Source organism: Zophobas morio, unplaced genomic scaffold, assembly GCF_036711695.1.
Source record: "Zophobas morio isolate AGI-343-1 ecotype UQ-CSIRO unplaced genomic scaffold, CSIRO_AGI_Zmor_V1 ptg000004l, whole genome shotgun sequence".
NCBI classification, from domain to species: domain Eukaryota; kingdom Metazoa; phylum Arthropoda; class Insecta; order Coleoptera; family Tenebrionidae; genus Zophobas; species Zophobas morio.
In genome coordinates this window covers 11,100,341-11,127,227 of record NW_026972109.1, presented here as the reverse complement: position 1 = coordinate 11,127,227, position 26,887 = coordinate 11,100,341, and the positions used below count along the sequence as shown (strand labels likewise).

General features: G+C 34.2%; 1 protein-coding gene and 1 long non-coding RNA gene across 2 annotated transcripts in view; both read right to left on the bottom strand.

Moving 5' to 3' along the window:
* Positions 1-22,686, bottom strand: part of LOC135141331 (GATA-binding factor C-like) — a 72,302-nt gene extending 49,616 nt beyond the window's left edge. Inside the window, exons 1-3 of the mRNA XM_064072336.1 lie at positions 22,529-22,686; positions 21,193-21,625; positions 4,594-5,154 (exon numbers count right to left, since the gene is read on the bottom strand). Coding sequence (XP_063928406.1) covers positions 4,594-5,154; positions 21,193-21,427 — 796 coding nt within the window. The 5' untranslated portion in view covers positions 21,428-21,625; positions 22,529-22,686. The remainder of the gene's footprint in view (positions 1-4,593; positions 5,155-21,192; positions 21,626-22,528) is intronic.
* A 2,843-nt stretch (positions 22,687-25,529) lies between these two features.
* On the bottom strand, positions 25,530-26,513 carry LOC135135057 (uncharacterized). Its single transcript, XR_010281434.1, has 2 exons — positions 26,305-26,513; positions 25,530-26,252 (listed from the first exon to the last, which is right to left on the bottom strand). It is a non-coding gene; the product is annotated as an uncharacterized LOC135135057 (long non-coding RNA).
* Positions 26,514-26,887: the final 374 nt, after the last annotated feature.

Genomic DNA, 26,887 nt, shown 5'->3' with positions numbered 1-26,887 from the left:
TTAAACGTTCAATAGTAACCACTTTACCGCAATGGCAAATGCAATTTGGGATTTGCCGAGGTTTGCTAAGCGGATTAAATGACAATGTTGCGGATATTTGTCGGGAATTAGACGCTTATTTTGAAATTGTGTAAAGCTATTGAACCACCTGGCGAACTAGTGAACCGAGGAAATTAGAATTGGGAGGATCAATAGATCACATTTTTGGGGGGGTTTAGGTCTAAGGCGATTTGGCACGGCTAGAAAGTTACTCTTACGAGTTTACTGAATAAATCTTAAACAAATATTTGAAGCTGGGACGATTTTAGACGCAGGATATTTTTGAAACGATTCAGATTTTAAAGTTTCGAGGTTTAGTCTGTTTAAACCAGATATGCAATACTTTGGAGAGTTGTGATATCTAGAACAGGTTATGACATGACTTCTGTTATCAAATACTGAGGTTTTTTTTTTAACAGCAATATCAATTTTAGATCTATGATTTCATCGTTATCATTTCTTTTTAAGTGTGTGATATTTAAAAAAAAATGTATCAATATTCGAAAGTTCATTCAAACGACTTCACTCTTTAATTTCGCTAATCATAAGCACAAACGACACAGAACAGTAGTGGATTTTTTCACTCATTTTTGTTTTACCGGGAACATAATTTTAAAAGTAGGTCAATTTTTTGAAAAAAAAATTAAAACTATGGTCAGTGTATTAAAGCAAGCTAAGATTTGCGATTTGAACCTTCCAAAAATATATTTTGTTAAATAGAATCAAAATAAACATTGCTGAAGTGATTTTAAGAATGAAGAGTAAAGTAAATCAAAAAAAAAATCGAACTCTATATTCTTCTGAATACAATTCTGAAATCTACATAAATTTCAAAAAGTCAAGTGTCATCTGTCACAGATTGAGGAGGATCATCACCGGGAAGGTTGTCCGAGCTTTGCTGTGTTAAATGACTCTCATGGAATTTTGGTACTATACAAAAGTAGTGTGCGATGATGATACAAGCTATTCGTGAAACATATTTTGACGTGTGTATAGTGATACAATATTTATTGATTGAAAAAATTAGTTTGATTCAAAGATTCCCACACCATGCGTCATAAACAGGATCTAATCTCGAAAAGGATTCTTACACTGAGAAAACCATTCACTATTCAATTCAAATATTTAACAAAGTTTTGTTAGCAATACGATCATTATAGACAACAACATGAAAGTATTTTGTATAGAAATGAAAAATTTACTTATCAGGAAAGTATACTTTGAATTCAGTTTTGTATTGTAGCACGTATGCTGGACATAATGTTTAAGTTGTTCCAACACTGTTCGAATCCTGTTTTTGCATTATGAATGGTGTTTAAAATATATACAAGAATTTTCCGTCTTATTGACCAGCACGTGAATATATCTACATCTGTTCAACTGCATGCTCGTACATTTAAAACGATGAAGCAACTTGACTCTGAACTAGTCTCTCAGTCTGTGAAAATAAAATAAACTATAATAACTATTGTATTTAAAACCACAAGAACCGAAAATTAGCCATAACCTTGACATAGAATTTTGTTTGGTTCCATGTTTAGCATCATGTTACCACATTTAAATTCTGGGTACACTCGTCTACATGACAATGAAACGACTGCATCGAATTAAACGATCAAACCACCTCAGCAATCTTTTTTTTTCCATGAACAAGTTCCATTACATGTAACACGTTACATAAACCTAATGAATTTTCTTTGGCCTTGAAATAAAACATCACAAACAGGTTAGCGTCCATGTCATCCAATTCCCACAATCTCTAAATCCCATGTCCTGTAATTGGACGCTTCACATCTTGTAGCCATCAATATGGCGCAGTGTCATAATCTAATTAGTAAATCTCCGCATGACACCTTCAAAAATTCCTAGAACTGACGGAAACGCGGCGCTTCGATTTTGTCTCCTTCTCAGTACCCTACAAGTACTGCACTTCAATTAGTTACGTGAAAAAAAGACCATTCTTCGACAATATCGAAGTATGCGGGCATAGAAACAATGGAACATCGTCCTGCGACATCGCTAATTAGCATCATGGCACCCCTTGATCACAAATTCCCACGCGCCGAAGGTCATGCCGAAACAAAAGTCTCATTACGCAGTCACTTTTGGTTTCGTTGCCGTCATTTTACTTATTTATTTACGTTTTTTCTTTAATTAGATTGCTTCACGCATCGTCACAAAATGGCGGCGGATATACTGTGCAACTAATTGTTGCCAAGATAACGGCCCAGAACGGATGTTGCCAACAGACCAGAAGAAAAAGAGGAGTTGCAACATCGCCGAGTTTTGTGTGCAACACGCAGAAAACTGTGAAACAATACAGCGCACACTCTTGTGATTGGTTAACCAAAGGAACAAACTTAAATTAAGTAAGAAACAAAAAAGTAGGAAAAAGTGGACGTGTGCGTGCGAGCACACCAAAAATATTTCATGACGTGTCCCAAAAGCTTGCTCCAAAAACCGCGGCGAAAAATAACCAAAAGAAAATCGTTAGTAAGGAAATTAAAAAATTAATGAAAATTATTAAAAAGTTAATGAAAATGCTGCAACGGTTCAGTAAAAATTACGGCTGAGCGGTTCAGAGAGAGGCTATATACTGTAATACAGTCTGGTTGTACTTTGCTCCAACATTTCTTTTTGTCTTGTACACATCTCACTACTGTTATCTAATTAGCAGTTAAAATACAAAAATCAAAAATCTTACAACAGTGGCTATTTCATGTTTAACGTCCAGAACAACCAGATTTTCAGAAACTGTACAACTGAGACCAATAAAAGGCATTTTCCAGGTGGCAAAACATCACCGTCGTATTTTACAACAATAAAACGCAGTGATGGTATTTTATCACCGGTCATAAAACATCATCAGTGTAAATTTCAAGTGATAAGACTTCATGATGGTGCATTCAGGTGATATAAATGAACTACTGTGACTGTTATTTTACAAATTATGTGATTCGTGAAATATTTTCAGCATTTTGACAGATGCTTAAAACCAATCAAACTGCCTCTGTCAAAAACGACTGTGAGTTTGTCACTGATTAAATCCCTAGATCTTGTGATATTACATAGATAAAACTTTACAACTAGAAGCTATCATTAAATCTCAGTTGACAACATGACGAAAAATGCTTGAAATATTGAAACGGCAAACTGTGACATTCTGGCATAGTCTTCGTATTGATTTTTTTTAATTAATAGCCATTTTACTTATACACGTTTTATGTTAAGGCCGTTGCTACGCTAAAACGAACAAGAATTAGTGCCGATAGATCCTTCATAAGAACCAACGGTAAAAAACAACTTATAGGGATTACGGAAAAAACTAATTGCTGCTTTATTTTGCCTTATTTGTCAAATATGTTCAAGGAATTTGAAAGACAAAAGATAAATTCGTGCTTCTATAGTTTCACTTTTCTAATAGTAGTCAATAAATTGCTGAAAATATTCCTTTAATAAGGCATGTTATAAAATACAGTAATCAATTCCTATGAAGCTTCAGCTTTCTTGTTCATCAGCTTACCAACAACCTCAACTTCGTCATTATAAACTTCCGGTTGCCCCCAAACAACTACGCCATCTAATAAACCTAATCCAAATTATTACGACAACGTTGTTTAAGAGCAACCCCAACATATCAATCTTTATCTGAAATTCCCGTCACAAAACCTCATTTCCAATTTTTACTGAACCAGTAAAAGTTTAACTAAAACACAAACAGAAACCAAAATAAAGCCCCAAACCAAAACGAGAAAGTAAAACAAAAGCAAAAAACGAATGTGTGATTATTTCATGTTTTCGAACAATGTAGACCAACATACAGCGGCTGCACAAATTGATCGCATCGTTTTCAATTACTGAACTGAAAGGGAATATGAGTCCATCCACCGCGTCAAAATGTGACAGCTCCGCGTACATCTGTCTATACAGTGTTCTTGTTTTATTTTGGAACGTTTATACGAATGGAAACAAACCGGTTGCAGCTTAACCTCTTCAAGGGCTACACTTGTAAGCATCTTGGCATGTAATGTTTCAAATTAATGGAAAAATGCGGGCTGCGAGAAGGCTGATATTGCTTTGATGTTGTGTACAAGTGCTCATAAAACTCAGGCTTTTATCAAGGCTGCGTCCAGCGAAAATACAAAATTTGCATCGAAGTGTGTAATGAATTTTACAAAATCATCTACGAAACTAAAGGAGTGTTACTTTTATACTTTTATATAAACTGTTTCTAGTTCTTTTTTAGGCACTCCAATTTTCGATGAATATTAGCCTTCAAGCAGATTTTATATGCTCCATTTATGACATAAATAATAACAACGTTGCTGATAAAACTTAGTAACAAAGAAACGGCATTTGCTTCAAAAATATAGTGACTAAAGTTTTGCAAATTAAGTGTAGACCAAGTTTTATCTGCGACTTTACTTATGTACACTTTTTTTTGCCACTATGCCCATCGGTTTTAGGTTATATACCGCAACCGGTCCATCCGCCCATGTAAACGCGCCCTTAGCCTCGTGTGCTGCTGCGTGTGGATTTAGTGTTGTGTCTTACCGGCGCTGGTTCTCGACTTGTTGCGTGGTTTGTTGGGCGATTGCGCGCCCTGTCCAGCCGCCCCCAGGTGCTGTTTGTTCTGGGGCGAGTACGCGGCCCCGTGAATACCGTGGCCATACGCAGACCCGTACGAGCTTTCAAAGTTACCATTAAACATGCCGGCTGTGCCCCCTTCATAGTCACTACCTTCGCGCTGTTTGTTGTTCGCCGTCGAGCCGACGGCCGAAGGCTTGACGTCGAGGGCGCAGCTCTGGGGGTTGTCGGAGGAGGCGGCACCGCCGTGCATGAAAGCGCCCATCGCCGCCGCCACGTACTCGGCGCCGGCCGTCGGTGCCACGCTGTCCGGCGTGCTGTCCTTCGGCGGCGTCGGCGGGAACGAGAAGATGTTGTGCGGCTGGCCGGGGGCGGAACTCGGCGACTGCGATTTGTCGGGATCGCCGCCGCCGAACGGCACCCAGCCCGAGTGGCCGAGGGGCTTCGTGCCGTCCGACAGCCACGGGTGGAGGGGGGCGTGGAAGTGCGACCTGCACACCTGGCCGGAGGACATCCTCGACGCTGAAACTGCAACAAAAACGCACGTGTAAGGGGTACTTTAAATACACAATACACAAGTGGTATTTATATAAGTGGTTGTAAAGATTTTTGCTTGTTCTACATATACGTGGGATAACTAAAACATAATCAACAAGATAAAAGTGTAGATATAACTAATACAAAGAGTAGAAGAAAGTAACACTTAAGATTAAATGAAATAAAAGTGTTGATAAATTTTTCATATATATAGTTGAGAAAATAAAATTTCAAAATTTTTGTGTGTCAGCAACAACTTTGTGAAATATTCTTGCTTTAAACCCCATTGGGGAAGCTAAAGTACAAAATAATGATAAAATCAAATGAGAAATTAATGGCCCGTGTTTCTGCTGCAACCTGCTTATTGTTGAGTTTACATCTTTCAAAACGACATTGTTTTGAAAGCAATGGTTTGCTCTACATAGCAACAGCAAAAATGTAGCAATTTTCGCCTAACATACCTACTTATACTTAAAATTCCTTTATTCAAAATAAGGATGCGCTAACGCATGATTGGAATAAATTTAATATAAACGGTTTCATAAATTAAGAATATGGAAGGGCGGACCTGTAAAACTGAGCAAACAGACTGGGTAAACATTGTCATAAATGCTTTTACGGTACATTAACACTTTTATTCGCCGATCTAGAAGTATTAAACTTTTATGGCTTCAGGTACCCACTCCCATTTCAGTTTCCGCATTTTTTCAGTTTAATCAAAACTTATAGATAAATCGATCTATTTAAATATCTGTCCATAATTGAACTTTTACATGTAATAAATTACAATTGGAAAGTCTCCTACACTAATTTATGCAAATATTTGCGGTATATTAATAGTAATAATTACCGTAATTTCAACCGCCGCGGCCACGCGTCCTTCATATTAGACAACAACTTCATTTGCCAAATAATTAAGTTAAATGTCCCATTCATTGACATTATCTTTGATCTACATATCTCTTATCATAATTCATATCTTTTGCAATAATTGTGACGTTTTATATCCGTTGTTTCACATATTATTGTAGTTAATTTGTTTCGATTGTCCATTTTTAACTTTATCACTTACTTGGAGTGTAGAGATTTATTGCTCGAGTACCACGACACTTAAACCAAAAATGTGTCTTTTCATAAAATGATTCAGCGCAAAATTCAAGCCGCGAAAAAACTTTCCTACAGTGCCTACAAACTTGTTTCAGGATCTCGTTACTGTTTCAGTAAAAGCCTCGTAAAACCTTCCGAAAGCTCGTATAGTATGAGGAGCTTACAGATGTTGGGAATAAAATGATGGTTTACTATTGTAATTTATTCTCCTCACAGAACAGTTCCGCGTTCTTTGAATCGAAACTATCAGAACTTGTAGGGCCAGAATAAAAATATGCTTATGCACCTGAACCACTAAGTGACTGATCGTTCAAAACAAGTCGCCATTGTACCCGGCAATATTGCGACACAAGCCATAAACATAATTTATTGGCAGCCACTGGTTAAAGTTGGAGCAATAGTATCCACCTAAAAATAAGAAATGGAGTCCTAGGCTGAGTGGCCTCGAGTTTCGAAGTTTCCCGGAATTCATAAAAAAAATTATAAATAATCACCTCACGTGCTTTGTACATCCACAAAAATGTGTTAAATTATTATAAAAGCTTTATTGAACGAAATTTCATTGAACAATTGACAAATCGAACTAGTGTGTATGAATGAAACATAAATGAAAAATTATCCGAAATGGACTTCCCCCACACTTGTGACCTTAATATGTTTGTGTAAACGAAAATGTCCCTCGAGTGATTAATCAGCAAAAACAAAAATACCCATCCCCATCTCCATTAAACCCAAATACCTCCCGCCTAAACCATTCCCTAAATTAGACCTCCTCCACATTCATATTTTCCACTTAACAGCTCCGCATCGCCACATCCAATAAATTCCGCGATTTAACAGCCAAATTTCGGCATCGATCGCCTCTAACATCCACAGTTTAATTAACTAAATAACCATCCACATCATCGTCGATCCCACGATCGTCGATTTTATTTCGGCGCACACACAGCATGCATAAAAAAGCTCGAGCTTTCGTTGGCCATCTGCGGAAGTCCGTTAGGATCCCTGCGCTAATCTCGTCGCTATCAGCGATGGGATCGCGAGATAATCCGGCCACGGCAGCCATTGTGGCCGCCCTTCAACATGGCCGCCGGCAGGTGAGGGGTTAAATCCACCCTATATACATACGAGCTTCCCGGTGTGAGAGCTTGAAGAGGAGGGACCCTAACACAGATGTGACTGAAAGCACATGCGGGTCCGTTGTGCGCTGCTTTCGCCGAATTTTAGTCAGCGAAAATGGGCAGAAAATGGGGAGGTTGCGACCCTTCAAAAAACACACGCTGGAAAGTAAGCCATTTGTTATGGGTTTTGTGGAAGCACCGGAGAAACGATATTTACTAAGTAAGAAAAATGATTAAATGTGGTATTGTGGTATATTGTGTCGATTCATGCGACAGGCACACAGACAGAGGAAAAAATGATCACCACTGAAGATAAAAGATGGTGTTTAGAGTTGATGTGTCAAGGAGACAGGGTTGCTCAAACACAGATCAGATATATAGATACCTATAGTTTTGTTGAGTTAGCACAAAAAATATTTGGTTCCCATAGACTACTAGCATTTCTACTTAATAAAGTTTACTACATGATATTAAGCTCATTTTGTTTTTGGAAAATGTAGGGTGCTTTTGGATTTGGTGTTTAACATTTTCAAATTCTTGATACTGATAATTTTCATCACTGACGTCATTATTGTGAGCTGCTTCCATTTTGCTACTTGAAACCTATCAGTCAGACAGTTTTAATTTTTTCATTCACACTAATCATGGAAAATTGTTTTATCCTTGTGAAAATAATAATAGTTTGTTCTATTCGTTTAATCTTAGAGAGCCATCGTTTCAAAAAAACTTAATTTACTTTTAAAACAACTAATTCAACTAATCTAGTTTACGACTGAATAGAAAACCAAAACAGGATTCTAGTTGTCAAGGATTGTACCTAGAAAATCAATCAGGCTTTCAATTAGAGACTAAAGCTTCGTCGGTAATTACAATATTGCAGCACCGTAAAATCTAATTTTAATGGCAAGTTGATTACTTTTGAAAAGTATAATAAACAATATTAAAGCAGTTATTGCCGCCGTGCTGCCGCCCCTGACTTTAATATGTAACGACTATTCAAAAAAGAAGGTTTCGTAATCAAATTTTACACTTTATTTAAATATTACAAACTGACCTCTTTAAAATTCTGGTGATACATTAGCATTAATTTAATTATTGTAGAACTTTAACTAATTTATTCACTCCAAAAAGTTGATGACGTTATCTGGAAAAATTATCTACAATATATTGATTGGAACATACGAGATATACGACATTGCTTGGGTTTAATAATATGCTTTGATTTTTTAGAACTGGTTATACAGCATGTCCCAAAAAAAGTTAATGATGGGGCGACTTATATTTTATCGATTATCGCACATTATATTATGATTAGTGTTACATTGTACATAATTAAAGTACAACAAATTATATATCGACAGAAAATCATCGACTCGATGGCAAAAATCATCTCAATAGATCCCTTTTCATTTTGTATTGTCGTGTTAAAACATATTTTGGAAAGTTTTTGTTAAACATATTTCAGTTTGGTGGCCTTTGAGCATCGTAAGCTCACGTTCGGATAGAATATGTTTTTAAATCTTTTTGTAAAGATAGCAATCAAAATAATTTTAAGCACTCTAAATTTTGAAATCATTAAGATTCTTGTTATCAGTATAGAACGATAGAACGCTTGACAGTGTACAATGAATTTTATTTTTTTACAAGTATCATTTTATTATTATCATCTCTTATATCGTTATGTCTGCTTTATTTATTTATTGTTTATTTTCAAACAGACAATAAAGTAAGAGACTCTTGAAAAAACTGAAAATGAATTTTCCAATTTATCTGATCCTCTTGATTTGACTAAATTTTCTTCGTCGGCTTAAAAATTCATCTCAGGAATTTGAACTCGTTAAACCTGAGCGAATCAAAGCCGCAAGTAAACTGTAAATCAGAAAGCCACAACTGTTCAGGTTGTTGCTACGATAAAAACCGACTTGTGTAAAATTAAAAAAACCTTTTTTAAAAGTGCTACAAAATAAAAATTTTCATAAAAGCAGCGTAGATTTTCATTTAGCAAAAAGAAAAGCACGATCGCAAGTACGGTGATTACTTATTGTGAGCGTATTTTCCCTAATTTCCGTGAACAAACCACTGTAACAAATTTAAGTATAGTATGTGGCGGCGATATTATATCGCATGCCGATTCCGTAAATGCACTTTATGATAGCTTGGTTAGCATAAAACAAGAAAGCTCCGCTGTTTTCGTTCGCCGTGCTATATGATTTGAAGCACATGTTGCTCAAAATAATGCCACAGTTTATATTCAAATGAAATTATAGAGACTGGTCGAGATGTCTGTCGCCACGGGGTGGAATCAAGATAATGACCCGATCGCAACAAAACGCGTTTTTTAATGACATTTAAGCTAATTATACGGCAGCGCCAACAAAGGATTATTAAATAAATAATGCAAATGTGTCCCAGTTCTTTATTGCCAATAATACGCTTATAATAATAGATTTTCAGTAATGTGAGCACCATAGCGTACAGGAAGGAAGTCCAAGATACGATCTGATCAGATCAAAAGCGGAATGTGTGGAAACAAATGAAAACAAAACATATGATTGCTAAATAAAGACTCTCGTATTATAATCCAGGCACTATTAATATTCGGTCCCAATTACAACGAAAAAACAATTAAATTCGTTACGCGCTTTATAATTATAATTAAAAGCAGTTTTTTCCGTCACGAAATTTTGTTAATTTGTTGTTTTATGGTTTTGTGCATTTTTGGTTCAAGTTCCGCTACTCTAAAAGGTGTGAAAAATCGATAACCGCTTTCTTCTTTCTTGAGATTACTTTTCGGCTCCAGAATTTTAAGAAGCTGGAACCATTAGCACCAGAAAGCGGGTCATATGCTTTACTTTATATAAGTGGCAACGTTTAATTATCGAGTTTAGTCGGAATCTGATAAGGATTTTTTCAATTGCTCTTAAATTTCGTCTTCTTGATGGTGTGGACTGGACCGAAACTCCTACATCGGACCAATAAACATGTGTTTTGATGAAGAAAATGTTCCAAAAATGTTAAGTCGGTCCAAAAATTAGCGCGGACTGTTGTTGACATTCCGAAAACCTGCTCATAAGGGGGGCAATGTATAACCCAATTTTGCAGTTTTGCATTTAAATAATTTGGCGCTGTCGAGCTAAATTGTCTGTTCCAACTTGGATCAAGATTGTGGAATAACTTATGAACGGACGAAAAGGACAATTTTTGAATTTTGCTTCGACAATCCAATTCAAAATATAATAAAGAAGTGGTCTTAATTACAATTCACAGTAACACGCATTTCATGTCATTAGTAAACGTCCGTAGCTGTGTGCTTGATATCTACCTCCAATCTGAAACGAGGACGCTAAAATTGTTCATCCCAAAGCAATGCTTATATTACTATTTAATTTAAGTAATTAAAGCAGTTAAGATAATTAACTAATCAGGCTTTTCCATCTGCTCTACGCAATTATGTGAACCTCGTGTCTGCATTATTACGTTTTTATTTTTGATACCTAATTAAAATTGCAAGTTATATCAATTTCACGCTCTAATTTAGAAAATTTATCCAAATAATTAAACCGCAATGTTGAACAAAACGTGTGAATATTAAAGTAATACCGTCATCGCCTCAAATAATTGGCGCATTTTAATACACAAAGTTCAAGTGATTATTATGATTATAAGTGATAATTAAAAATTCGAGCTTAATTAATTTAGAAAATATTTTGTCTCTCTTGGCTTAAAAAATTTTGTTTGGCAATCTTTTGTTGTTTTATTTTAATGTTGAAGATGTTAAGTCACATTAGAACGTTATTTTTGTGTCCAATAATATTTTATTGTCCCGAATTAAAGACAGTAGTGGCATATCTCAAACGATATTGTATGTACCAGTAGCAGTACTTTTTTAAAATTGTTTCTAAATTGTAGTCCGAGGTGAAAAATTGTTCCACATTTTATCGACGTATTGTGTATTTAGAAACTTAGTACTATGCAAAATAATAGACATAAATTTAAGAAAAAAGTAGAGGCGCTGGTTGAGGTTGAATTGTAGAACGGCTATGCAAAATACAGCCAAGAAACGAAAGTCAGAAGTTCCACAGAGCTAGAATACATAAATCTGCAGCATTAATAATAATCAACAAGAATAGTTCGTCTCTGGTATGCGAAACTTCCAGTTAGATGATTATTTACAATATGATTTTAGTAAATCTCGACAGATCTATGCACTTAAAAATGTGAGCGGGTTATTAAATAAAGCAAAGTTTGAAGAAAATGGTAGTTTTATGGTTGTGGCGCTCCTCCCTACAGAAGTCGGTTATTAATTTAAATAGTTATTATTTATTTACTTGTTTTGACATAAATTGGTAGAAATGGAGGCGTTGGTCGATAAAACCCACACGTAATAGTTAGGTGTAATAAGCAAATTACAGTAAATATTATCGCATTGTATAACATTTACAGTGTAAATTATACATGATTATTATCAATCTATGATCTGGCAAAATGCACGCACTATCAATTGTACACAATTATTATCACCACTTCACTCGTTCATTATTACTTTTATCGTCAAAAAAAAAAAAATTGTGTATCCGTCAAAAACCTGGTCGATTGCTACCAAATACACTTAAATGAAAAAAGATATTATCATCACAAATGAATGAATTTCCGAAGCGTCTTAGACAAATACTTTTTCCTTTCGTTTCGTCTTTTCAGGTTTAATGTCAAGAAATCGTTACTCCGTTTTGTTTTTATTTCAGCCGAAAGTTACCGAAATGAAGTTGTCTTATTGATGTCGTGTCTCGTGGCAGTCAATCGCAAAAACAATCAATACAGTTTCGTCATTTAACCAGTATCGATTGTACACTACACACAAGCATGCTTTGTTTTAATTGTTACACAAAAGTCCTTGCAAAAACAACCTGTCAACAACCTGGTAGAAACGTAAAAAAGCGACAACACACACTTTTTATTGTCCAATAAAAAAAGCGACATTGTGTAATTCCACTCGACCAACCAAGAGGCTTAATTGGTAGCGAGGATTGCATATAAAAGAGATCTTTATCGTCCAATCAATTGTTGTCACTATTTTCTGAAAAAATCTTCAGGAGCGGTCCGCGATTAATTCCATGATCCCAATTACTTTGCCAAAGGTTGGTATGTTGGTGTATTTATAAAGATGGGTCCGTGCCACAAGGGCGATACTCGCACGCTACGAGGACATTTTTATGATCACGTCGGCTGAGATATAGCGCTATCAACTTACCAACTTTTATACGTTGAAAACAAAACGGATCGTATTTCAGACCAACTTATATACAAGTGTCATTCAATTCGAAATTGTTGCTTTTTGCCCCGCATTCAGGCGCTCAAACGGCAGAGGCTTATTGTGCCCAACATGGGAACTCTCGAGAGCGAGTAAGTGGCCCACAAACGGACAACAAACTCTATTTTTGCAAAAGCTCACTGAAAATTTTGATCGCTTATATGTGATAAGCCGTCGATCTTTTAGGCGACTTGCCCCTACTCAAGTCTATTTTTGCGTTGATAAGAAGTTTAGAGCACGTCTAAATTCTCCCTTATCGCAAATCATTACAAGTGCTTCCAACAAATAAGATAACTTCACGCAAACCCGGTGTGATCGCAGTGTTGACGTACCTTAAGATTCGGATGTTTATTTATGTTGTTTGTTATTGATAAAAATTCGCTGCCGCTCGGATAAGAATTTCACCGAGATCGATCGTCCGTGAACCTGATGAAGGATTTAATTTGGAGAAAACTCCAGCATTATTAAAAAGTAATAATGCACATTATCGAATTAATAAGAAAAAAGTTGTCGGTGTAAGTGGGTCCCTAATAAGTAGCTGTGGTAGATCGATGACTATAATTTTCTTTTATCTCCGTCCACACATGTCTAGATAATCCGAAACCCACCCATTTACTTCGATTATCTATCCATATTGTTATTTTAATGCGGTAATATGCTAATCTATATCGTGTTTTATGACTGTGTGAGATTTCCACGATGTGTATATTAAGATGTTAACTGGACGTACGGACGTTTGTACACGGAGGTGTTTATGATCGTCACGTGGTCCATAAAGCTTTTACTTTCTTCATAAAAACATCACCGTGATTTATCTTGAACACTGCATACGAAACACAATGGAAAGCGAAGACGGTTAACGTCGTTTACGACCGATGAAAACAGCGGCTTTGGAACGACATTTGTGGTTGCAAAAAATTAAAGACTAGGCAGAAATGTGTGAATTTATTGAACAACTAAAAACCACGAAACCACAAACTTTAAAAATATGCTGGCGCAACAAGATTTAAAGGTTTAAAAATTCTAGAAAATATGTAGTGAGTTGTAACTCGCCCCAGGAACTTCTCCGATCTATAGAATTATTAACAAATGCCATGCAGAGGCACCAATTGTGATAACATTTATTGGTACATGAATTCTTTATTAATAACACACACGTTACTAAATTAAGAATAAAATACGCGTTTATTATTTATTAATTATGCCTTCTGCAATAAAATTCCCGTAAGAAATTCTACATTATATGATGTTCAGTGCTTGGGTTATCGTGGGTCTGGGATCCAATAATTACTAGTGTTTTTGTTATCTTCGATCTGGAATTTCATAAAGTTGATTATCATTTAAACAACTTCGCCATAACGTTGCTACAGAATAGGAACCTTTACTAATTTAAACTAAACCACAAACATGTGGTTACTGATGTTGTCATTTTTTCAAATTATTTATTTCAGGAAAAAAATATACACCAGAAACAAATATCCACTGAAAATTATTTTCTTTTATTCTATTTTACGTCTTGAGTGAGATGGTAATAGCGAAAAAAATGAAATCAATGCGTACACGTCATTAATAACGTCGTTTCTTTGCCAATCATAATCATTGCCTGGAAAAAATCAGTCTTTGCAGATGATATTAAGTTAGTGTTTTGTGACACTATGTTGGCACTACTGATATTAAAACCTATGCTAGCATGTAGCGGTTTGTGCAGTTGGCAGTTTTTTATTACGTACCTATTTTTAAAAATCGATATCTCAGTTACTTGTGGAAATTTCAGAACACGATTTTGCGCCACTCTTTTCAACTTACAGAACTCTAGACAGTACCCAAGAAAAATTATCAACTTTTTTATTGGAACTGAGATACACTAGAATCAGGTTTTGTCGAGAAAATAATAATTTTTACTATATACTTCATTTTTAACTACCGTTGTGTTGAATGGAATTTGTACACAAGTTATGCACCTATTTAAAATTTCGTAACAATAGTTTGTTAATAATGGAGTTATTACGTTCTGAAAATATATTGAACACTCCACAACAACAAAATGTAAGGACTGGCCGTAACGCTGGCGAAAAATTAATTGGTAGAATAATTGACGGTCAAGAAAAAGAGAACTTGGAGTTTATTTTTGATTTATTTTATAACTTATAATTTTCTAAATGATAGTAATACATAGATAACATATGTCTAGTAATACTTTACACTGGTCCGTATACCTACTGCATTTGGTTCATGTTGTTGTAGGGTTATTTGTGAGTAGATTTGAATAATGCAGTCGATGAATAAAATATATATTTATGGTAGTAAATATTTATATCATTTTGAAGTACCTACAAATGATTTACATCTAGAGAACTCCGTATTCTTGGTCATTTAAAGAAATAAACTTTAAAATTTGATTCAAAGTGTGACTTGACAAATTAATTAATCTAGCAGAAAGTCACATGAAACAGCACATTAATAAGCGAATTTCATAGTCCACTAGATGTACATCATTTATTAACACCCTATATGTATCCAGGTAGAGGGTATATTACAAAAATTTAAGGGTGCCCCTCCTGAGAAAGTTTTCTATAGGCGCCCATGATTATGATTTAGAGTTGGCTACGATTGACATAGTTGGTATCATTGATATCAAAATGAAATAATGTTAACTTAACTATTCAGCTTTTTTTTGTGACTTTGATTAATACTGGACATAACTGCTACTGTGTTACTGGTGGGTTGCCTCATTTATCAAATCTCTAAGACCAAAAATAATGTAGAGACTAATCAAGCCAACTCTGAATTAAAATATTTCTTATGGGGAGGCTAGAAATTAACTATCTAATTATTTATGGGACAATTAATGCTACATTGTAGAAATTTAAAACTAATTTTGTGTTATAATATATTAATTTATAAAAGCGTAATGAATTTTTAGCGGATCACTATGATAAAATAATGGTTGCTGTGTTGGTTAAAGTTTGTCATTATATGACTTTAATCGTAATCATCTCTGAAACGAAGCAGCGGAACTGAATTTATTATTTTTTCTCTACTCTTCACTACGCATTCAATATATAACTGCTAACTTAGTGAAATGAGTCGCCATTTTGTGTCCAATTTCGTGTTACAGATTGCATATACTTTTCAATGATATATAGCACACGTGACGTATGTCGACTTCTTACTTAGTTCAAGTCTGCATGCCACTTACACAAATACCTTATGTTGGTTTCTTGTCAAATTATTTCCAAAATATTATTAATTCTTTAATGAAACGACTAAAAGAATACGAACCAAGAACACTACATAAACCGTAACGATTCCACTGGCTGCCCAGATCCTTTTTATTTTGACCGCTTCATGGAAAGCCGGAACTTATATTAATATATTCTAGTTTTGTTTTCCGCTGCCTGCGCTAAATTAAGATAAAACATTTATCTCCATTTCCACGTCCACTTATCCAAATTCCCGTAAATAATCCTCTTAGCTTTCCATTACCGTTCCAACTATTACCCAAAAATTGCTCATTATTATTCCATCACGTATCATAAAAGTACAATCAAAAGGAAATTAGTAACGAAACAAATAAAACGTACGCTGTACGATCCTTTCCATGAATATATTTTTCGTTTCGTTTTTAGCGTCGATTCCGCTGCCATTCTATTAACTCTCATTGTTTAGAAATTTCCCGTCGTTAAGTTGCCATCAAACCACGAATTCTTCTTGCATACTCGAAGACCTGCACGCGTCCGTGCACTCTAAGCTATTAAAGGCAACTTATTGATTTTTACTATAGTTGTTCGTGGAACGACCGGACGCCACTGCTGTTTATTCCCCTCGGACGCACGACTATGCCTTATTCCCCGAATATAACCGTTTGTGATATTCCGCCCGCACCCAGCCTGAATTTAAATCAAACCGACAACGTCAACGTCACTGAAATAAAAAACCATGAGAAACCTGAAGAAATCCCAAAAATCCGGTGGTGGAAGGTCGCTAACGAGGAATGTGTGACCATCCGCAGGCTCCGGCCTTTTTCAAAACAACGAATTTATTGTAATTGTCGAGGGGAAATGATGGATTTATTTGTGGCCGGTGTGGGCTAGACGGTGATAATTAACGCAGGATTTTAATTACGGTGAAGAAAATAAAGAGGTTTGATTTTTTTTTCTTCAGTTTTAAGACTACCGGAATAAATGACTGCTTGTTATTATATTCGTACAGGTATACAGGTGACGTCATCATGGTTTGTATGCACGGCTTGATTTACGGTTGTAAACCGTACAATAATTCTTAGAAGTTTTCGGTTCCCATAAAAAAGGAACCAATTTATTTAATTTAAAAAATTGCCGACGAAGCTTGTTATGAGTAGTTCAATGTCAGGTTCGTGCCGCAAGTGTGAAAGAGGATGCTTACTCAAACGCAATAATTTTTATTGTAATATTATACAGGCAATAGACCGCCTATGACTAAAGATATCGATTCTACTACATTCAAATGTAGTGTTACAATGTATGCCTTCATTTTTGACCATTGGAACTGGTCTTTGCTGTCACATGCTTGTCACATGATCACAGTATAACGGAAATGTACTTATAAGATATCGATGTGACGTTGAATCTTTAAATAAGACTAACACTGACGTAAAAAATAATCAGAACAGGACGTGTCACTTTTTTTTTCATTTAAATGGGAGAAACCGCTGATATCATAGATTTATCTACTACAACACAACACAATTTTTTTTTACAATTATTTAGATTGATTTTGTAGAGAATCTGTAATCGTGGATAAAATTTTGCAAGTTGTATAAGGGCTAATGAAATCGTATTATCTACATTTAACTGTGATAAATCGTATCGTTTTGAACAAATTAAAATTTTTTACATCCATATACCCCAAAATTTATTTTTTATACAACAAATTTGTAAAACTGAGATAAATAAATATTATCACAGAAAAGTTTAAATCAGTGCTGTATTTAGCTTATCTTTCAGATAATCATTACATATCCAGTTATAATTATCTTATGTATGTCACAATTTAATTGGAATAATAAAATTTCCGAAATTTATCTTTCAAATAACAATATTAATTAAGATAAACGATAAAAAGTGGTTTCTCATTTCAAGAATGACTGACTACTTGAACTACTCAGAAAGTTTTAGTATTCACTGTACAGAATTAATATATCTATAAATAAATATTTTTTGAAAATTATTTACTTATTAATTTTTGTGATACCGCAGTGTCGAATTTTGACGTAATTTTTAAAAACATAAAATCATCACTTACACATTTCCAAAATAGCATTCGACTTAAGCTCACTCCTTGAGGAACACTACTTGTTTTATTTCACAGAAAATCAGAAACTTGTGTGGACGTTGTGCTACATGTTTTCTAGACACATGGTTGCAGTGGAATGAGGCTTTGATTTTTGCATAAGAAATACCAGAAAAATAATTATTGTTGTTTGCGTGAATAATAAAAAACACATATGTGTTGGAAGATGAATAGTACCTAACATAAAACTTTAGTAATAAAATAAATTTAACATGATTATATGATCGTAACAATCCGAAGGCGACAGAACCTTAGTACAATCAATGTGTGTAAGAAGGAGATGTTTGTATAATTTATAAGCAATTATATATTTCTAGTAGATTTAACTATACAAAAATATGGTATTCAAGTACTGTTTTCTTTCAACTATAACTGTAATTTTAAAATATAATTACGACGTGATTTATGTGCTATTTATGTGCTTAGAGAAGAATGCAGAAAACAAATAATAAGTAGTAAGTATTATTGGAACTATTAATGTTCACATATTTAAAGTAAAAAATCTAATACAATATTTCCTGTTCCAAAACTATTATTATTTATTGTTTTTCAATACTATATTGTTAATAGAATATACATTGTGCAGTAGATAAATACAATTAAAATGAAAAATATTTTGTTATAGCGTACATACGTCATTTGTAAGATTCTAAAACAACAAGTGACCTAAGATAGAACCTTGAGGAACATCTCCTAGTCTGCATTTAAATGTCAAAACAAAAATGATTTTCGTAATAAAATGCAGCACGACGAAAATAAATAAAAAATATGGTTTAATAATATTGTAATATTAGTTACAAAACTTATTAGAAACATATAAACTTAAAAACTTAATCACTGGTTTAAAATGAATAGGTTTTACTTTATTTGTTGTGTTTATATACATAAGAACTTGCTATACTGTAGATACCTTTTTTTAAATTTGAGTATTTTTATATTTTCGGGAACAAACATAATTTTTTTAGTAGGTATATCTTACTCAAATGGCAAAAAATGTAGACTGAATCTCGGTATAATGTAAAAATTATGCTTAAATTTGATAAGATTTTTATATTTTGTACCTACAGAAGTAATCAAAGATAAGCTATTGAAATATTGCTTCATAAGAAGACACATAGGTATTTGTTTTTAATATTTCAGGTTGGACACATGAATGTAACACATTTTTTATTTAAAAATTAAAACGTCGTCCATTAATTCCAATTTTCATTGCGTTTATTTTCTATCCTCATAGTCATCAACAGATAAACATATTATTTTTAACAATTTCTGCTGAAAATTTTTCCCAACGACATTTGTCCTTTCAACTCAGTCTGAATAATGAAAAAACATAAGTGACCATCCAAAAACAATTTTGATTTACTTTTAATAACATTTTAATTGAAAATAGTTAAGTGTAAGTCGTTAACATAAGCAAAATTTATTTTACAAAATAAAATGAACCATTAGCAACAAATCGTTATAAAATAGTCAATTTACATTTAATTTTGTGCTAGTATTTTTTATTGGCCTTTTCAAAAAGTGTGAGCAAAGCTGATTTGAAGCAAATCATAAAATTCCACCACTGACTGGTTAAAAATATTAAGGTTATGTTGACGTATAAAAAATTATGGGGTGATGATGTGAAAATTTTCACAGTACATACATTATGGAAAAGTTGTCCAAAGAATATTTGTATAAATAAGATTTTCCAAAAATAAAAATAAGAAACAATTATCCAGACATTAATAAAAATACGATCAAAGACAACGATGGATTTTTAAAGTTTGTTTTTGATCATTTTCAAAACTTTCAAATTAACTGTAGGTAATACGAAAATTCTATCAAAGACAAATCTTCAAAAAACGATGGCTGTCTTTGATCATGTTTTTATTGCTCTCTCGGTATAACAACAATAAAATCAAATTATATATTTCTTGTTATCAATTCTTAAATAAAATTCATCAAAAATTCTTGTACAGAAACAGTTACTTTATAATAATGCTGAAGCCTTCAAAATTTAATTTTGAAAAAATATTTGAATTCTCCATTAAATTAAAAAAAAATCCTGTTACATAATATAATGTTAAAATAATATTTTGAGAAATTTGGAAAATAAACTACTTTAAATTTCATAATGATTTCAGCTATATAGGTACCTATGCAGTATGTAAATATTTTTTAAATATTTTAAAAACTTTCTTAAAGTAGGAGAATTAAGAGCTAAACGACTTCTAAATATTTTATTCTTATTTCTTTGGTGTTTTAATAGATGCAAACATTTCTTGACATTTGTCACAAATTAAAATCTATATTTTGAGATAAACGATATTAAAGCAAGATTTATAAAATTTCTAGAATTTTTATTATTCAGAATTTTTAATGACACCATATTAACACAGCATTATACGTCATACATTAGCTACAACATAAATAGTAGAAATTTACTTCATAATTTCAAAAATAATAGTCCTCAAATCTTTAAAAAAAATGTCCAGAGACTGTGTCATACTGTCTTATTTGTTTCTACAAATTTTGACAAGGTAAGATTAAACTGTCAAATCAAATTAGATCTTTTCTTTTGCTCAGAAGCAGTAATTTTTGTAACTCATTCCACACGGTTACAGATTACAAATTTAGATTTAAAAAAATTGTTTAATTCGAGCATTTTGAATCAAATTAAGCAAAATCACTTACGACGTTTTGTGGTTAGAATAAACCTCGGGTTTGCTTCCCTTCGAAAATAGGTACACGTAATATTTTCACTAAATTATAATGTTGTAACCCATTAGGTCTCTTGATTATAAGCTTGTGGTTTCAGAAATTTGCTAAAGCCGCAAATCAGGCGAAAATTTTTACTCTCCACGTCCTTCTGAACTTAACTTCTTTAATTGAAACATCAACAAAATTACGAACAACCCAAAATGTGGTTTTCTACAAATTTTCCTAATTATTCATATTTTTTCAGATACCTATTGGGTTTTCGAAAAAATGTATTTTAGTGCATTTAACTGGAAAACCAAGGGAAAGGTTAAATTAGGTATACCCCTAGCAAGGTTGCAGTTACGTTCCCAACATAGGGGAATTAAGATGTTCGGGGTTCACCCTCAAAGATTAAATAATCAAAAAAAGTTAATAAAACATCCCGAAAAAACTTCCGCCCATTATCTAGTTTTTTCTTACCATGACTGGCGACGGTCCCATACGGCGAATGCATGCTTTGGTGGTAGTACCTTGCGGCCCTTTGCGTGCCCGACGGGTCCAAGAAAAAAGCTCCCATGTGTTCGGCAACACTCGTATTTATGTCCGGATTGCCACTTTCGATAGTCCCTTGTCCCGGACTGGCCGAAGTACCCGTCCTGGGCGATTCGTACCATCGGCCGACCGCCGCAGACTCGTTCGTCATCTCCATAATCATGGGTTACAACAGTTTATCAACACTCTCACACGCGAACAAAAATAAATAAAGAATAAAAAAACGCAAAAGAAAACGAAAAATCCGTGTCTTCTCCAACTGTTCAATTGCAACGCACCGTGGCGGTCGTCATAGCAGCGGCGTTCGTCAATTTGTTTTGGGCCGACGGTCGCAGCCAACTCGATCCAGGCCGCGCTCTATCTGCAACGAAAAAATTTATCAGAAGCGGGATTTTGCGAGCGATATCGAGATGTAGACGTCATATCGGGCAGTGATTTTTATGGTTATCTCGAGGGTTCTCGACATTTTTTGTAGCGGTGGAGTCATGTCAATGGTTGATTAGAGGAGGAAAATGTGCGCGGGTTATCGGTTGAGAGAAAAGGTGTCAAAAATGACGTCAACTGAATTTAATGTAAACAAGGTGTTAATGATTTGCAAGTTAAAATTTGATTTTTAGGAGAGAGTTCAATCACCGATGAAGACACAAACCCTATTTTGAAAGTGACTGGAAGCTGGGTTCATTCTTGTCAATTATTTGCCACTGTATTTCGTAAATGACTACTGTAATGAGATAAGCACGAGACGCTAATGGTTAAAATTACATTATCTGTATTATTTATCCCCGAATCTGAATAATTAATTGACTGGTCGGATTTACATATTATCTTTTTTTACATAATCTTGCGATAGATAAATTGTCAATTAATAATCTAATTAGTAATTAAGCCCCAATCGTATAATCTCGCCTCAAAATTTCATAATAGCCATTTTTCCCAATTTTGCGCCTAAGCAAACAAATGTCCGAAGCTTGCAAATATTTGTTTGTCGTCAAACAAATTAAATTTGGGTTAAACCTTGCAATCTATGTTGACATTGATCTTATCGTCTAATTTCGAGTGTCCCTTTAATTTTTCCAACTTCTTATCAATCGAATGATACATTTAAACTAATTACGTCGGCGATAAGATCCTATCTTGACACAAAAATATTTCAACCATCAAGTGCCCCCCCGCTGTTTATTTTAAGTGGTCACGTATAATGTTTTCGGCAATTTTTCCCCCAGCCTCAATTTTGACAACTTGTCATTCTTGCTTCGGTACTTACATTCAGAATCAAACAATCCTAAGGTTGTCATGCACTCCCACACACTCACAGAATCACAGTCAGCCGGGTTTCGAACCGACACTATTTGTCAAAACAACGGTGTCATTGTTGCAATTTTCTGACAGTAGGTATAGTGACCCGATACTAACACGGCCAACAACACGGTCGCACTAAATGTTGGTATAGGCAGCTTCACAGCGTATCCCCTGGCAACCGAAATCGTGTATTCTCGCCTTTAGTCGGTTATAACCGGCTGGCCATTGGCTGACGTCGACTACGAGGGCGGTCTTTCAACGCGGGGGCGTTCCCACCGATTGGAAGACGTTTTAATTTTGTCCTCTTGTTTGTACCATTATGATCAGCGTATTATTAAAAAAATTCCTACGGTTGGCAAGAATACAAGACGATTTATCTGAGACGGCTCTGGTTTAACGCTTGCTTTTGTTTTCGCGGCGATTCGGGGAAGTATAGAGGTTTTATCGATCGGTTTGGGTGTAATTAAAAATTGACTAGGCGTAGGTGGATGTGTTTGCAATTACAATTGGGAAGTTTGTTTTTGGTTGTAGTAACATTAAAAGTCTTGAGTCCGGTTTAGAGAAGTGGGAGATTGTCCAATGAGATAAAGCGTCTAACAAAACACTACTATTTGACAAAATGGCGACCACAAATCAACTCGCTCCGCCTCTTTAACGATTGTCTGCCCCTTTTTCATGTCCATGTCTGGTATTGGTTCTCTGTTCAATTTCTTTCTTCTTTTTAACTCCAGCTTTAAGCTGATCTGTCTTGTAATTCTTTTGTTTTATAGCTATCACTTGTCTGTGAAATATTGAGAGCTACTGTAATCTAAGGATTTTGCGAATATATTAGGGCAGTGACTGTGGATGCCAATCTGTTTACCTAATGAATTGGAATTTTGTTGTAATAAATCTGATAGAGGGCGTTAAATGGGTCCATAGTTGTAGGTATTATTCCTAGCATTAATAAAATTTCTCACAATAATTACGACGATATTTATCTGGGAAGACTGATGCATGTGGTCAAAAACTTAAATTGATTAAAATGTTTCTTTGAATGCAATTTATATTTATAATCTTTTTTAAAGCTGAAAATATTATCAGGGTATATTTCTGAAAAATCTATTAAACAAAATAAAATGTTAACATTTTAGTTTTAGTTGGCTAAAAACATATCACATAATAATGTTAACATATTTGTTTGTTTAAATTTTTATGGATGACTATAAATAGAATAAAAATACATATTGACTTCGATTACATATGTTTTTATGCTTACTAATACTCTTGTTTGAAAATATAATGTTTTATTAAACAAAAGTTTTAATTTGACGTTTAAAAATTTCATTTCATAAATAGAAAATCGTAGATTAAAACTCGACATCACCTTATATTTTAATTCGTGCTACGGGGTAAAACGTATTTGTATATTAATATACAGGGTGTTTCTTTTATTTGATACAACCCCTGTAACTTTTTTATTCTTAAAGATAAATCTGTAGCTCTTTCAGCAAAAACTATCATTTTCAGATCTATGTGATGGTAACCTCATATTTTTATTATCACTTCCGGTAGAACCGGAAATGACGTCAACTTTGTTTTTTTTATGGAACACTTGGTATATTTTTTCCTAAATGAAAAATTGATTTTTCTAAAAAATAAAAAGCAACCAACATTCCAAAATCAATACTTAAAAAGTTATTCAATAAAATAGACGAAAAATTCATATTTATTAATGACAATCTAGTAGTTTGAAAATTGACACTCATCTCATTTATTCACATAGGTGATTTTTTAAAATGATACAAATTTGCTCAAAGAACTATACCTACCTATCTTTATTTTTAAAAATAAAAAAATTACGAGGGTTGTATCAAATAACAGAAATAGGTATTTACCTAGTATTTATAATACAGGGTCATTATAAAATATTGTAGTCAACTCACCTATGAAAAACAAATGAAATTTTTCTCGTGCCGCTAATCACCAAAATGATTTGAACTGTTTTGAAATGTCACGAACGGCCAAACAAATCTGTCAGATGTGTCAAAAATTGAAATGCCCGGTTCGCGGTTTAATTTCATTTTAAATAGACACGAAAAGACGCCAGACCAGAGCATTAAGGGTTGCAGTGTTATTGAGCATTTGTGAACGCCACTGCAATACATTTCAGTTTCAAAAATTGTAAATTGTCAGAAAAACGTTTAAGGGCTTTGTCATGAATTACACCTTGGAAAGTCGATTGGAGTTGAACAGAATAAATCTGGTCTGTTTTGCAAAGAAGCAATAATTTTTCAAATAATGAAATCCAAAAGTGAGGTTAAGTTTGTCGAAACCAATGAACACGGTAATTATTTAAAAAATTACATTTTTATAGGTACCCTGAAGGTAAAAATTGTGAAAAACCACGTAATGGACAATGGCAGAGCAAGTCTTATCACAGTTAACGAACACTATGAGTACTTAATGAGTTTTTGCAGTACATAATTTTGCCAAAGTTGTGATCCCGCGAAAATTCTGTTTGTAAATTGTAAGGAATCGTCAAAATATTGGTGCAGACATGGTTTGTGACCGGTGCTTTTCTCTTGAAAAAACACAACTGAAAGCCTTGATCTTCATCCCTACAATAGGTGAAAACTGCTATGTCCAAACATTACCTTCAGCTTTGCAGTTTCTAGATATCTGAAACATGCCAGATCTGCATAACATGAATGTCAAAGAGGTTCTACCCAAAACACGCCCACATGGCCATCCTAATATCAAGATTTTTCAAAATTTCTATAACAAAAAAGATGAAAAAACCAATAAAATTTCAGGAGCATAGTGTTAAGAGTTCTGTAGATGATTATGAGATCTCTTGAAACAACAGAATGTTTAATAAAGATTTTTAACTTTCCTAATAGTAAAATTAAAATTATTACTAAACAGTAAGTTGAAGTAAGTTTTAAATTAAGAGAATGCAACTAACACCGAAAGAAAAATGAAAGTTACTGAAAATAAAAAACTTTATTGCAGTACCTACATACACTTTCTACATCTAATTTTGTTTATTGATCACATTCATTTACTTGAAAAAGTATCAGGCCTATGAATCGTCGTCTGGAAACAGCTAACCACACACCAACCTTCATTGCGTGTGATGGTGTTTCTTCAAAAGCGTGAGTATTTTCTATACACCAAATTCTGAAGTTCTGTCAGTTGACATAATAGCCTAACAGATGGAAACCAGGCTTCATCAGAAAAGAACGACAAATCGAGAATCCCGTTATCGTCCATATCAGCTTGAAACCAACTACAATACCCAACGCGGCAAGGAAAATCAGCTGGTTGCAGCTCCTGAACCGACAAAATCTTGTATGGATGCATATGTAACTTCTCTTTTACGATTTTCTGACATGGGCTGTATGGTACTCCGGACAGTAAAGATTTTTGAGAAAGCTTTATTCGGACTTTGTTCCATTCTCATCCTTAAATCTTCAACAACGTCTTCACTAACTTGAGGTCTCCCCGTCGGTTTTCACTTAGAAATGCTACCAGTGTCGTTAAATCTGGCCATAATTCGCCATATAGCGTCTTCAAAGATTCTTCATCAATGACAACAGAACATTTCACTAGATACTCGTTTTTAGACGCCTCCACAGAGTACATTCCATCCCCAGCCTCATTTAACACCCCATTACGGTAATAGGCATGATGATTGCGCCAAAGAACTAAAAAAATCATTTGTAACACTGACCATAGTTATTCCTCTCTGTTCATTACCTGAGATTATTCCACAATGATCTGTAGTTTTGATAAAAACTGTTTTTTGAGACACTTATTAAAGTTCTAACAAAGCGGAAGACAGCAAAAATGAAAACAAGACAAGTCAATTAACGCACAAAGTGAGGGAAAACGTACCAGTACAAACGAAAAAATTATTGACATCTGACAGAATTTGATGAAGCGTTGAAACAGTGCAGCCGCTAATGTCAACTAATGTGGCGTTAAAAATAAAAATTCCAATATTAGTGTAATCCTTTCCACAAAACTGAAAAAGGCGGCACAAAATGTCACCAAAATCATGGCCTTCTTCGACTACAATATTTTATAATGACCCTGTAGAATTATAATATAATTGCCTGAACAACTAACATACCGTTCTTATTGGTTAGAAAAACCCTGTCTCGAAGCCTGTTTGACAGCAGAACTCTAAAATCGCAGCTCTAAGTTTGGTGGATTGATAGAGTTAGTTATTCTTGATGTATATTTGCCACGGTTAGGTGGATGTGCGTGTATTTGTGGCTGTGGTGATTTTGGCTTGTTTTAATCAATTGAAACATAACTTTCTTTTTATTATTTTATT